The sequence below is a fragment of the Pelodiscus sinensis genome, chromosome 1 (genome assembly GCF_052426305.1).
Source record: "Pelodiscus sinensis isolate ZL-2025 chromosome 1, ASM5242630v1, whole genome shotgun sequence".
Taxonomy (NCBI): Eukaryota; Metazoa; Chordata; order Testudines; family Trionychidae; genus Pelodiscus; species Pelodiscus sinensis.
In genome coordinates this window covers 297,398,174-297,413,721 of record NC_143052.1, presented here as the reverse complement: position 1 = coordinate 297,413,721, position 15,548 = coordinate 297,398,174, and the positions used below count along the sequence as shown (strand labels likewise).

The window sequence follows — 15,548 nt, the reverse complement described above, 5'->3', positions numbered from 1 at the left end:
TGCCCACCTCAATCACGCTCCTCCAGCTCCCAGTCCTCCAAACAGGAAATTTGAAATCTTGGTTGAGAATCTGCCCAACGTCCCCATCCATCCAGTGAGAATAAGCCAGAAGCACTTGTTCGACTACAGGATGTGTCCCTTTTTCCATCATTGGGACTTTATAACATCAGGCCAGTGGGTGCTAGAAATCATCAGTACAGGTTACACTATCCCCTTCACTTCACTTCCCCACACCTCGCCTCCCTTCCCCATCCCGCTTCGAGGACCCCTCTCATGAGATCCCTCAGCCAAGAAATCAATCAGCTCCTCCAACTAGGAACAATAGAGAGGATCCCTGATCCATACCAGAGAAGAGGGTTTTATTCAGCTTACTTCCTGATCCAAAAGCATACAGGGAGCTATTTTAGATCTCCGGAAGCAAAACAAATTCCTGCGGAAACAGCATTTCAAAATAGTTACGCTGGCTTCAATTATTCCTGCACTGGATAAAGGGGGCTGGTTCACAGCCCTTCACCTGCAAGATGCATACTTCCATGTCGCAAAATATCCATCCCACAGGTGTTACCTCTGCTTCATTGTGGGGGAGGAACATTTTCAATACGTCGTCCTTCCTTCTGGCCTATCCTCTGCCCCTCGAGTCTTTTCAAAGGTCCTTGCAGTAGTGATAGCCTATCTTCGTCAACAGGGAATCATCATCTTCCAATATCTCGACTACTGCACCATTAAAAAGGCTACACACAAGCAGAGATATCCAGTATGATCTCGAAGACCAGACATCTATTCGATCGCGTAGGTCTCCTTATAAACAAACAGAAGTCAATTCCAGAGCCTGTTGAAGATATCTAATTCATTGGCACTCGCTTCGATTCTATATCAGCTTTAGGCCTATCTACTGCATCAATGATTCACTGTGCTATGAGACCTAGTGACTACCCACTCCACCAACCTGTCTACTACTGTTCATATCTGCCTCTGTTAGGCCTCATGGCCGCTACTACATATGTGGTCCAATATGCATGGCTTCATTTCCATACCATGCAGTTTACATACCATCTCGACATCTACTCCAGAAGCCTATCACGATCCCCAAGCAAGTGGTGGACTTCCCCCTGCAACTCCTCACGGGGATTCCTTTCCTGCAACCTGAACAGTCAGTACAGATCACCATGGTCGCCTCACTGATAGGTTAGGGCACACACCTTCACCACCACACAGTGCAGGGCATACAGTTACCATGCAAGGCCATGTTGCACATCAGCCTTCTCAAGTTCAGAGCTGTCAGGAATGCGTGCAGGCATTTTGGATGGTAATGGATGGGGTGCACTGTACATATTCTGATGGACAATAAATACAACCACCATGTTCTATATAAATGGGCAGGGTTGCTCACGTCCCTAATCCCTCTGTACAGAACCCATGCATCTCTGGAATTGGTGCATCCATTATGGAGTCACCCTGAAGACATCACACCTACCTGGGATCAACAACGTCTGGGCAGATGCTTTAAGTTACAATTTGTCCATAGACCATCAGAGGGAGCTGCATCCAACAGTGACAGAATCCATCCTCCACAGATGAGGCTACCCAGAAGTAGATCTCTTTGCAGCCACAAACAATACCAAATGTTGCCGATTTTGCTCTTGAGCGGGACTGGGCAAGGGGTCCATGGGTGATGCATTCCTAATTGCCTGGACCTAATTGCCTGTATTATGCCTTTTTCCTAATCCCATTGATCCCCAAGATTCAGTTGGACAGGGCTTGAGTCATTTTAATAGCCCCGTTTTTGTCCAGGCAGGCCTGGTTCTTCAAGTAGTGTCCCCGTAGGTGCTCCACTGTTGGTGTCGGACTTGTCCTGGCGTTGCAGATCTGAGATCTTTTAGCAGTCATCTGCCAGACCACACATGTGCATCGGTCGTCTCGCGGCTTTTCGCATCATTTCTGGTCACATGGTCCGGCTCCCGCCAGTTCCTCCTAACCGTCTTCGGGCGCAAACGGAGAGAGCTCCCTCTCATGTTAATCCTGTCTGGAATCGAGAGACAAAAAATTATAAATAGTTAGCAGTTGTTACCTAGTTAGTTAGCTAGTAGTTGTATATAATAGTTCAGCGCGTTTGCTTAAAAGAAAGAAAGAAAGAAAAACAAAAACGAGGACGTTCTTCATGAAGTCATGCCGGGATCACCAGGCTTCAAAAAGTGCGGCACATGCCATGATCTGATGCCCGCGTCTGACACGCATCGTGCATAAAGTGCTTGGGCGAGGGTCATATTCCCCAGAAATGTCCCCACTGCTTGAAGCTTACTGCTTGAGCGTGATGGGACTGGGAAATGCGGCTTTTTGATAAGGCGCTCCAGCCACAAACAGACTCCCCCAGCCCTTCATGATTGCTACCAGCAGCCAAACATCGTCCTTCTCTGAAGGCGATGCATTTTAAGAAACGGCCTTCTCGCTCTCACTCCCTGCCAGCAATCCGCATGAGCATGGGAGACAAACCTGGCACTTCAGGCACAACTACAATCTGCCGACCGAACAAACATAGCAAGTCCGCAGTTCGTCGGCACCAATCCCGGCACCAACAGTACAACCAGCACCAGCAACAGCCATGCAGCCCAGACCGGGATGAGCCTTACACCGGGACTGGAACCTCACATGGTGCCAACGGCACCATGCACATCAGCGACAACTCATGCGTCACCGGCTGCCCCGGCACTGATGAACCAGCCTGCACCAACTGCGGCACCATCATCCCACGCAACTCCCCAGGCGACACCAACTCCCACGTCGACACTGCCATCATCACCAAAACAACATTCTCCGGCACCGACCAAAGTGCATCGGAAAACACAAGTTACCGACCCCATTGCCAACAGGCTGTGTTCTCTCCTGTACCACCTTTACCTTCTCCAGTTCCATCAATCCGTTCAGGCCAATTTACATCCAGTATTCACCGATACTCACCAAGTGCCTCTCCTTCTCCTGGAAACTACCATCGGCACCGTTATCCATCATCCTCTTCGGTGCACTCACAGAGTAGATCCAGATCACCAAGGTTCCCCCACACTTTCCACCAGCTCCAGGTACCAAGAGATTTACAAATGCAGCCATCACCACAGATACGCCCCACACTATTATGACTGTTGGCATAGACACAGTCGTCATGACAGCTGTTATTCACAGTCACCGGACCTTACTTCATGCAAGTCACTGTTCTATCATCGGACACATGCGACCTGTGACAAAACTATCTCTCCCTCTCCCTCTATGGTGAGGCCACCACATCCACAGGAAACCAGCCAACCATAACACTTCAGTCTGAGCCAGAAGAGGGACATCTGTCAGACAGACATGAACCACAAGACTGTTCTCCTGCAGACATCTCTTCCTCTTCACCTGATGATGCTGTCTTCCCTGAAGACTCCTCACCCACGGACGACTTACGCCAATTTCAGGATCTGTTTAGAAGGATTGCCAATAGCCAAAAGGTGCAGCTATCAGAGGTCCAGCAGAAGCAGCACCATCTCTTAAGAAATCTTCAGCTCTCACAAACATCAAAGGTGGCTGGCTTTACCATTCGACGAAGCAATCCTAGAAATGACCAACGACATAGGGCAAACACCTGCCTCCACTCCAGCAACAAATAAAAAGGCCAACAAAAAGTATTTTGTACCGGCAAAAGGCATGGAGTTTTTATTTAACCATCCACAGCCTAACTCCCTTGTTGTCAACGCTGTGCAACAAAGAACCAAACCACCGCAATATAAAAACCCCTCTGGAGACCGGGATAGTAAGCATCTGGACCTTTTGGGGAGGAAGGTCTATTCATCGGCCACTTTAACATTGAGAATGGCCAATTATGCAGCATTATTGGCCAACCACCATTTTGATAATTATTCAAAATTAGTTCCCCTCCTCAAACACTTACCAGACACTAAGCATCAGGTACTCAAGGCTGTTGTGCAAGAGGGTTATGCGGCCTCCCGATCGGCACTACACATCACCCTTGATACTGCGGATGCGGCAGCGTGGGCCACAGCCACATCAGTGGTCATGCACAGGGCCTTGTGGCTCCACATGGCAGTGGTGCCAAAGGAGCTTCAATCAAAGGTAGAGGATCTCCCTTTCGATAGGCACAGCCTGTTCGCTGAGAAAACTGACAAGGTGTTACACACAGGTAAGGATTCCCGTACAACTCTTAGGATGCTAGGCATGTACACGCCACCCTACCGTTGCAAGCGATATACGCCTTACCAGAGACAGAGGACTTTCCCTTACTCGACACCACAGGTCAGACACTACGAACAGCAGCGCCCCAGGCAGCATCAACAGAGACGGAGGCCACAAGCCAACAAGCCATCTAATCCGCAAAACACCAGGCAGCAGGTTTGATGCATCGAATGAGGGATTGCAAGCCATTCCAATTTCAGTAGGCCGAGACATGACCACCAGACTCTTTCACCATCGTTTAAGGTCTTTTCAAAATCGTTGGGACGCTATAATCACAGACCAGACAATCTGATCGCATCAGGCTACAAATTCCATTGACTTCACCCCCTCCTCATTCCTCCCTTCCCGTCCCTCTTCAGGGACCCCTCTCACAAGTGCCATCTAAGACAAAGAGTTGGCTTGTCTGCTGTATATTGACGCAGTGGAGAGGGTACCAGAGGAATTCAAAGGGAAGGGATTTTATTCCCACTGTTTTCTAACTCAGAAGTCAGGGGGTTGGAGGCCAATTTTGGACCTTTGTTGGCTAAATCGGTACCTTTGCAAACAGCGATTCAAGATGGTAACATTAGCAACTATTATTTCGGCACTCGACCAAGGGGACTGGTTTGCATCCCTCGATTTACAGGACGCCTACTTCCATCTGACTATCCATCCGGCACACCAGGTGATTGCTATGTTTCGTAGTAGGATCCGAGCATTTCCAGTATGAGGTCTTACCATTCGACCTCTTTTCAGCTCCCAGGATTTTCTCAAACACTAGCAGTAGCAGCGGCATTCCTCCGACGGTTGGGAATCATAATATTCCCTTACCTGGACGATTGTCTCAGAGCGCCTTCTTTCGACGAAGCACTCCATACCACGAACATGGCAAGGGCGCTATTCGAGGCACTTGGTCTTATAATCAATGTTCCCAAGTCATCCATGACACAACAGTCCATAGAATTTATACGGGCTTGACTTGATTCACTCACGGCACGTGCATACTTGCTCACCACCAGATTCCACACTATTCAAGACCTTGTTCAAGTTCTCACCACCAGTCCAAGGATTTCCATACTTACCTGCCTACAATTCATGGGCCATATGGCAGCTACAATGTATGTTGTGGCACATGCAAGACTGCAATTTCGATGCCTCCAGCATGGATGATGAGAGTGTACGTGCCCCACAAACATGATGTACGTAAGATGGTGGTGGTGCCATGTATGGTTAAGGAATTGTTAACATGTTGGACCATTCCCCACAATATGTTGGCTGGGATACCTTTCCACTGACCCCAGCCAACCATGCAGATCACAACTGATGCATCCCTATTTGGATGGGGCACCCATCTCCACTACAAACAGACCCAAGGTTGGTGGTCTGCACAGGAGTCCATTCAACATATAAACCTTTTCAAGTTGAGAGCTGTCTTCAACGCCTGCAAACATTTCCTTCCTCTTATCCACGGCCACGTGGTGCGTATCATCATGGACAACATGACAACAGTATACTATATAAATAGGCAAGGAGGGGCTCAGTCCCGTTTCCTGTGCATGGAAGCCATTTGTTTATGGAATTGGTGCAACTAGCACGAAGTTGCCATTATGGCAGCGTATCTCCCTGGCGAGGACAATACCACAGTAGATGCCCTCAACAGGCATTTTACCGAGCAGCATGAATGGGAGCTACATCCACACATCCTGCACATGCTATTCAACTGCTGGGGATATCCATCCATAGACCTCTTCACCGCTCAGTACAACGTGAAGTGCCCTCAATATTGTTGAAGAGCGGGCATCGGTCTGGCATCCAAGAGAGATGACGATTCTAACTGAAGAGGAAAGCATTTCCTATACGCGTTTCCTCCTATTCCTTTGATTCCAAGAGTTCTGGAGAAGATAGCTATGGATGGAGCCAGAGTGATATTAATGGCACCCTTCCGGCCGCATCAAACATGGTTTCCTTAACTGTTCCGCATGTTGCTCCATCCCCCATTTCATCTTCCCAGACGACCCGATCTACTGACACAGAACCATGGGCACCTGCTACATCCTCAGCCAGATCGCCTCACATTGACGGCATGGCTCCTAATTGGCTCCAACAAGGAGAAATGAGTTGTTCACAGGCTGTCTGGCATGTTCTCCTACATAACAGAAGATCTAACATGCATACCACTTACCTGCACAAATGGCGCCGGTTCTGTTCTTGGTGCTTGGACAGGAAGCTAGACCCTAACACGCTACCCGTGCAATCCATCTTGGACTACATTCTCCACCTCAAACACCTGGATCTCGCACTTTCTTCTTTGAAAGTCCATTTAGCGGCAATCATGGCTTTTCGACAACCTGTGGACGACTGTACTGTTTTCTTGAACCCTATCACAAGACAATTTATGAAGGGATTGGCCAATATCTTCCCATGCCATAGGCAACCCCTGGACCCGTGGAATTGGTCCTAGATACCTTTAATGTGGTGACTATTTGAACCCTTAGCCATGTGTGATTTACCCACTCTAACCATGAAGATTGTATTTTTGCTGGCAATAACCTCAGCACGCAGGGTGGGAGAGTTGGCAGCCCTATCGGTGTCCCCTCCCTATACTGTTTTTATGCCTCAAGAAGTCATATTATGACTCCAACCAGCATTTTTACCTCAAGTTAACTCAGAATTTCATATAAACGAGCCCATATTCCTTCCCATATTCTACCCGAAACCACATTCTTCAGAACAGCACCGCATTCTCTGGATGTCCGTCGAGCCCTGGACTTTTATATCGAAAGTACTCGGTTCTTCCGGACGTCTGTAAGCCGACCGTTACAAAGATCTCCCATTATCAGCACAACATATATCGAAAATAATCGTCTCCTGGATTACGTGGTGCTATGCATTATGAAACAAAACCCTTCCACATGCTGTCAGGCCCCATTCTACCAGGGCAATGCCGTCTTCCACTGTTTTCCTCAAGGGAATCCCCCTCAAGGACATTTGCTGTGCGGCCACATGGTCCTCAGAATTTACATTTGCAAAACGCTATGCACTTTCTAACATTTTTGTGACTGATGCAGCAGTTGCCTCTGCAGTCCTTTCAACGGCAGCAACACATTGACTCGGAACCCTGCCTCCTTTTTCCAGGGTACTGTTGTGGAGTCACCAACAGTGGAGCACCCACGGGGACACTACTCGAAGAAGAGGAGGAAGTTACTCACTGTGTGCAGTAACGATGGTTTTTCGAGATGTGTGTTCCCGTGGGTGCTCCATGACCTGCCCTCCTCCCCTCTTAAGAGTCTCTGATTATGTGTTTCAGACCTCGACAAGGAGGAGAAACTGGCGGGAGCCAGACGGTGTGACCAGAAATGGCGCAAAACGCCATGAGACGACCAACATGGATGCACGGTCTGGCAGATGACTGCTAAAAGATCTCCGTTCTGCAACACCCGGACAAGCCTGACACCAACAGTGCGCGTCCATGAGGACACACATCTTGAAGAACCATCATTACTGCACAGGGTGAATAACTTCCTCTTCCCATTTCTCCAGCAAATATCTGTAGAACCACCTTACCAACTCCCATGTCAACGCAATCTCCTTTCTCAGAACGAAGGCAAATTCTTTCAACCTCAACTTCACAGTCTCCACCTTCACACCTGGCTTCTCTCTGGTTTCATGGTGCCAAAGCCGGCTGTTCAGAACAAGTAAGACCCGTCCTCCACAGCAGGAGACCATCTACCAGAAACACTTACCTGCACAAATGGAAAGACTTGGCTACGTCTAGACTGGCATGATTTTCCGCAAATGCTTTTAACGGAAAAGTTTTTCCGTTAAAAGCATTTGCAGAAAAGAGCATCTAGATTGGCACGGACACTTTTCCGCAAAAGCACTTTTTGCAGAAAAGCGTCCGTGCCAATCTAGATGCGGTTTTCCGCAAGAAAGCCCCAATCGCCATTTTCGCGATCGGGGCTTTTTTGCTCAAAACAATACCACGTTGTCTACACTGGCCCTCTTCCGCAAAAGCATTTGCACAAGAGGGCTTTTTCCCGAACGGGAGCAGCATAGTATTTCTGCAAGAACACTGACAATCTTACATGAGATCGTCAGTGTTCTTGCGGAAATTAAAGCGGCCAGTGTAGACAGCTGGCAAGTTTTTCTGCAAAAGCATTGCGGAAAAACTTGCCAGTCTAGATGCAGCCCTGATGTTCTGGAGCCAACAACTGCGCATCCTTCCTCACAAAGCACCTCTCCACTCGATCCTCAACTGCATATACTACCTAAAGAACAGCAGCCTATCCATCTCATATGTCAAGGTGCACTTGGCAGCAATTCTGGCCTTCCATGAGCAGATCAATGGATCATCTGTGTTTGCCCAGTCACCAGAAGATTCCTCAAAGGCCTTCTCAATCTCTATTACCTAAACTTTGTCCTAGACTGTCTCATGAGACCTCCCTTTGAACCGATGGCCACTTGTCCACTTCTGCTCCTTACCGTGAAGGTGTTGTTTTTAGTGGTCATTACTTCTGTGGGAAGGGTTAGTGAGATAGGGGCCCTGAGGGCAGACCCACCATACACCATATTTGCCAAAGACCTCACCCATCATTTATGCTGAAGGTCAGCATCTCCTTTCATATCAACAAGCCCATAGTCCTGCCTACGTTCTTCCCAGAGCCCCACACCTCTCATAGAGATGCCAGGCTTCACACCTTGGACATTCAGCGGGCTCTAGCTTTTTATATTGACAAAACACAGGTGATCTGCAAGTCTCCACGTCTCTTTTTGTCTGTTACCAACTATTCTAAGGGCGCTCTGATTTTAGCACATTGTATTTCCAAGCTAATATCAACCCGCATACGACTGGAGTCTTCATGACTTGGGAAGTTGACTAGTCGCTTACATCCCTAGGCACATGACAACCACAAATCCTTCTTTACTTTAGGGAATACAGAATGTGATTCTGACTATGGATATGAATGATTAAGTCGACTAGCCGATAAGCAGATGCTTATTGGATAGTTTACACATTAGTCAACTCGTCCCTTCCCCCTACCTTGCTGCCTCTATCAGAAAGAGCCAGACCCTGGGCTCCATGTGGAGCTACTTTGGAACACCACATGCAGCCCGGGAACACCGGGCTGCATGCAGCATTTCAAAGAGGCAGTGCCACGTGGAGCCCAGGGTCAGCTGGGGACTCCCCCATTGACCCCAGGCTCCATGTGGTTTTGCCGCTTTGAAATGTAGTAGGGAGCACAGGGCCAGTGGGGGACTGATTGATTCCAGCTCTGGTCCCGTTCTCCCGGCAGTGCTTTCACCTTTAAAGTGTGGCAACAGCCCTGGGGCTGTAAGTCAGAGATGCCCTTATTGACTAATCGAATAGTCTATGCAAATTGCATCAACTATTTGATTACCCAATTAATCTAAATTTAAAATTCCTAATTCTGACTCGTGATCCTGGGAAGCATTCACAGCATTCTGGAAAATGTAGTAGAGCTTTCTTCTGTGGAGACAGTAATCCTAGCTCCAATTTAAAACATTCTGATAAATATATGATCACTTTTTCCTTTTTGCAAAGAGACAGGATTGCCAGAATTTGTATAAAGTTTCAAGATGTATTTGCTTTCAGTTCACAAGCTTAGAAGGGAAGTAAAAGCAAAATTAAAAAAAACGCACAGAGAAAGAGGAAATATAGTTATTAATGTAAACCAGAAGCTAGGAATTGTAGAAAATGGATACGAGATGCAAAAGAATATAAGGAAATATGTATACCCAGTAGAGATAAGGGCCTATTACAAGGAGTTTATGTATGCAAAATAGGGGTGTGAGAGGTTAACTGATGCTTACCCAGTTCCGGTTAACCAGTGGGGGTTGGAGCAGCTCCCCATCCACAGGCAGAAGTATGTCATGGGCTCTCAAGGTGTCCAGAGCAGCCCCTGTCTGTGGTGAGCGTGGAGAGGATGTGGCAGGCAGGGGCTGCTCCAGCTCTTTCCTGGGGGTAAGGGGAGGCAGTGCTCCAATGGCCTCTCTTAATTGGTTAACAGGTTAACCAATTACACAGGATTCATATCCCTAATGCAAAAAGAATTATAACAGTGGTATTGATCTTTTACTAGTTGAAAATAGCAGCATTGCCTATAATAATGCAGAAAAGGTGGATGTGTTCTATATTTGGGAAAAACTAGATAACATAATCACACAATATTATGACGGTACACTTTTCCATAGTAATTCAGAAGGATGTTAAACAGTAGCTACTAGACTAAAGTAAAATATATTTAAGTCATTGGGTCTGGATACTTAGCATCCACAAATGTTAAGAGGGAATGAAGCCCTCTGGACCATGAATGCTGATTTTCAATAAGTATTGGAACACCAGGGAAGTTCTCAAAGACTGAAAGCAAAATGGAATGATTCATATGGGACTCTGTTAATGAAGAATTTAAAGGAAGTTGTGTAATGGGGTTTCCCCTCACACTAACCTGGAAAGTGTTAATTTGGCCCCAAATGGGTAAGTAACCTGACAGGCCACACCTAAAGAAGAGCCAGGCTTGATGAACAAGCACTGATTGAGGATGAAGCCTATCTGAGCAGAAGCAAGCAGGGCTAGTGTAAAGCCAGCAGAAAGAGCATTGCAGCATGAAGGCCTGTAGTAACTCTCGGGGTTTAGAGAGGGAAAGGAAGAAACATGGAGAAAATAGAGGCCCCGGGATCCTGGTCCTGAGGGAAAGGTGTACACAGAGAAGAATGGACAAGGAAGCCTGATAGAGCTAGAATAGGTAAAGGCCAAGGAAAGTGGAAGTAATGGGGATGGAATAGATCAGGGTTGCTGGTGTGGTGTCCTTGGGCTGAAACCTGGGTTTCTTAACTAGCTACTGGAAAAGTGAGTTGGATGACTGCTGGGAACAGTACCCAGTTATTCAGTCCTATTATAAATTCGAAACCCTATTGTGATCTGCCCAGAGAGCCATGCCTAAAGGAGGGCTTGATTTTTCTTATAAAGGAAAAAAATTCAGAGAGAGGGTGTGTCTTCATGAATCATATTTTTACAGCTTAAATCACAAACCTCGGAATTTGGACTGTGTATAGTGGAAACATCAATACAACTTTATGTATAGCCAAATCAATGGTTATAAACAATGCTTTTAAATTAGGCTAATGTATATTCTGAGAGAGAAAATGTTTTTTTTCTAAATATCTTGTTTCAATTATAGGTATACCCTAGATGAGTTTGGAACAGCTAGAAGAAGTGCAGTAGTCCGTGGCTTTATAGATGCTCTTACCCGAGGAGGACCAAGTGGTACTCCCCGCCCTATAGAAATGCACTCCCATGATCCTTTGAGGTAGGATAGTAATGAAATTGTGCATTACAGAATATTTTTGTCAATCATACAATAAATCCTGTATATAACAATTCTTGTTTTTATTTAGATATGTAGGAGACATGTTGGCATGGCTGCATCAAGCTACTGCTTCTGAAAAAGAACATCTGGAAGCTATGCTAAAGCTTGTAACTACTCAAGGTATTATTAGATGTTAATGAATATTTTGCAAATCTGTAGAAACTGAAATAGTGGTGAGCAATATACTAGAAAACTACGACACAACTCCTAGAGTAGGCTTCAGTTGCTCCACTGAGGGTGAATGGTATTGAAAATATTTCAGAAAATGCAATAGTTCAGTTTACTAGGAAGAAAACCATTAAATCAAAGAGAATATTTCAAAGTTCACTAATGTGTGAATTTTCCTACCCTCTCAGTATATTTAGATGTAGAAGGGAACTTTTCATGCTAGACTTCAGAACACAAGTACTTTTCTGAAAAAGAACTTTGTAAAAATGCCATTGTAGAATACTCTGCTTGTAACTTGGGTATTTTGATAATTGATTTACTTTTTCTAGTAAACAAATATTTTTATAGCAGCCAGCAGTGCATGCTCCTCTTCAGCCTAAGAGTCAAGTCTGGCTTCCTTCCATCTTGTGCCATGTCATTATTAAAATGGTCCAAAATCCAAATTAGATCCCTGATTACAACTATGCAACTCCATAATCTTCAAATTCCTCTGCATCAGCTAGTCCTCAGAGCCTGTACAGAGTCTTCAATCTGCTTTCAGTTCTGGAGGCAGATTTGGCACTTTTGTCAGTAGTACAATGGTAATCCCTGTAGAATTGTGACATCTCTCTAAAGCTACAGTCAGGGTCTTGTTACAGCTGGGCATATATGCCTCATCTCTAACAAGCATAGAGAATTACCAGTCAAGGCCAAGTTCTTGTTATATGGAGATACAAAGACCTGCTTGAACCTTAACTGGTTCATAGGGTCCTGTCCTGGGGTTTAAATTTAATCTGGTTTGTTTAATGCACCCTTGTTCTCCTGGCCTGTCAGAAGTGTGGAAGTTTAGTCATAATTTTGGGTTATGAATATTTTGGCCTTTGAAAATGTTTAAACATTTTCTACTCCTATCCCCAGCTCTCTCCACATTATCAATTGTTTTGCTCCTGTTATAGGCATGCTATAAAAGTAGAACACTTTTTTATATACCTGATTTAATAATTTATTTACTGACAATCTGATGGATGTCCCATTGCAAATTCCATCAGCCACTGAAGAAGGGGAAGCAAGAAGCCCAGATGTGACTGAGGTGTGTGCAAGAGGAAAAGACACATCAATTCCTTTAATTTTACACATGCCAAGGTAGCCCCATGCTTCTGCTTCTTGTGCAGGAAGACAGACACTCTTAAGGAAGAGCTCTTTGAGAACTGGAATCAGAATCCATCTGGGTGCTAGGAATGATTATCCGTTAACCAATAAGCATACTGGTAAGCAGGCTTACTGATATGCTTACCAGTTAACCAGCCTTTGACAGTGAAGTCATGCTAGGTCATATGAGCCTTGCCAGTGGAGGGGCCAACAGGGCAAGTGGCAAGACCCTGCATTGGCATTGGGACCTCATGGTCGTGGCAGGAACCCACAGCTGTGATGGGGCCAAGAAGTAGGCCCTATGTTAAAAAGGTTAACCAGTTAAGAGCTGGCGTTTAATGAGTTAATTGCTTTTGCTGCAAGCTGTGCCTTACAGCCACACACTTCCCCAGAGGGTCAACTCCCATTCTGAAATCACAATATACTGGGAGTTTAAGTCTGTTTACTTAAATGCTCCATTCTGATGTAACATGATCGGAATTGGGGGCAAGATGCTCTGCCTACACACACGCACACTACTAGTGTCTGTAACTATAGGCACTCTTAGCCATAGATTGAAGCAACCTGTCTGAGAATATGAAGATGAGAGTACACGAGAGGAGTGTCTGACAAATTCCTGTTTCATTTCCTGGGAGAATCTGGTACCTAACTGTGAACACATGAGAGGCTATCCAAACTTGGAGCTTCCTGTAGACAGCTTCACTCCAACAATGTAATCCTAAGGCAAAGCCATCATTCAAGCTGATAGTAAAATTTAATTTCCCACAAAAATAGGTCACTTGTCATTCTCTCTAAATTTTAAGCATCCTGGAGAGAATACGGTACAAGATGTTAAAAACTGATGTCTTGCTTGAAAATTTTCCTGCAGTGTGTGAGCGAGGATTCCAAATCATCAAGAAGCCTTTTTGGTGAGACTACTTGCTAAGAGCCTATTCCAACTCCTATTGAAATCAAGAGAAAGACTTCAGTGGAAATTGGATCTGGCCATGAGCAGTAGCTACATCCTGAGCTAGGAGATTATATGCATCATATAAAGAAACTAGAAGATTTACACTATATTGCTTGGGTCCTTAACTCAGATATGTTTTTCTTTTTCTTCATTTAAATCATTGTCCTAAGATGGGGTAGAGGATGAGAGGTTTGGTATGCTGGTTGCCCCAGGGAGAGAGGATAACCCCAGCCCTCTCTCACTGCAGTAATTTGGGGCCAGATGAGAAGTGCCTGTCTATGGTGCTGCAGCTGTCCCAAAGGTGGGGGCAGACAGACATATAGACAGACACACCAACAGACAGACTTTCTGAAATGTATAGTAAAATAGCTGTCCCTTCCTTCATCCCTGTCCCTTGCTGGTCCAATGGGATTTTAGCCATCCTGGTCCCCATTTCTGTCTCTTTGCTGTCCCCCTGTGATCATTCTGCAGTATAACTCCCTCCTGCCAGACTCCTCCCTTTCCTTTGTATAAGAAACAATCGAATTCCTGGCACAACCGATCCCTGACCTTGCTTTAAGTTATGATAAGAGGAAGCTGCATACCAAATTTGGTGCCCTAGTTCTTACTGTTTAGGAAAGATCTTGAACAAATGAAATCACAGATAGCCACGCATTTCTAAATATATAGTAAGATGATGATATGGAAAACTCCTACAAGGTCACACGATGTCAGCTAAGAGAATACAAGATCATTTTCTAACCCTCAACTAAGTGTTGCTTTCAAAAGACTGGGGTTGCACACCAACTGAGCTCAGTAAGATGCCACAATTTAATTTCTAGCTTAAATAATTTTTTAGATTTAAATAGTTGTTAACTTCAATGTCTGCTTCCCAAAATTCACATTTTAAATAAGCTCCCCTAGAGACTACAAATCCATCAACAATTAAGAAAAATGTACTTATCAATTGAAAATTTCCTTTAATTTGAAAACGTGGCCAGCCCTTCCTACAAAATTGGCTGGGAGGGGGTGGAGAGGAGTGGGGAGAATGGAGGTTTGGTACTGATGAAGAAGAAACTGTTCAAAGCCCAAGTGACATGTGAAGAAAAATGTGAAAAGTCTAAGCTCACATTTTAAGAAAACTGCCTTTTATTTTTGAATAGTCAAATAGCACATTCCCATGTTTAAAACCATTTACAAGTGTTGCATTTCAAACTGTGACACTTTTACATTAGTCCAGCAACTGTGCTGTTGTCAATTTTAAAGGTCTAATGGCAAGTGCAAAGAAATTTAACCCCATACATTAGAGGGCAGAAAAAAGGCAGACTCTCTTCTACTGTGGAGATTAGTTTCACCAGTAGAAAGAAATAGCAGAGACTTTCCTCTATTGCAGAGTTCCTGAACTCCACAGGAAGGGAGAATTCCAAGAATTCTATTCAAGGGAAGCAACAGAGACTCCCCATCCTGTGAAGTTAAAGGGACTCCACTGGAAAGTATCAGCCAAAACTGAGTGGGACCAAGATACTTAATATGTTCCTGTCTGTGACTTATATTTGCTTTCTGTGCAGGTGCCTGCTAAAGCTCTGTGACTTTGGGGGTGAAAAAAAGTATTCTGTAACCTTTTGGGTTAGTGTGATAAACTATTGTGCAATTAACAGAGTTGGCAGGTTTATTTTTATTAAATGAAAATTATCATATCAAATGGAAAAAATAATGCCTATATGTACCTGCAACAT

General features: G+C 45.2%; 1 protein-coding gene across 1 annotated transcript in view; it reads left to right on the top strand.

Moving 5' to 3' along the window:
- Positions 1-15,548, top strand: part of COG6 (component of oligomeric golgi complex 6) — a 78,550-nt gene that overhangs the window by 35,065 nt on the left and 27,937 nt on the right. Inside the window, exons 9-10 of the mRNA XM_075919116.2 lie at positions 11,400-11,528; positions 11,617-11,708. Of these exons, the coding sequence (XP_075775231.2) occupies positions 11,400-11,528; positions 11,617-11,708 (221 nt within the window). The remainder of the gene's footprint in view (positions 1-11,399; positions 11,529-11,616; positions 11,709-15,548) is intronic.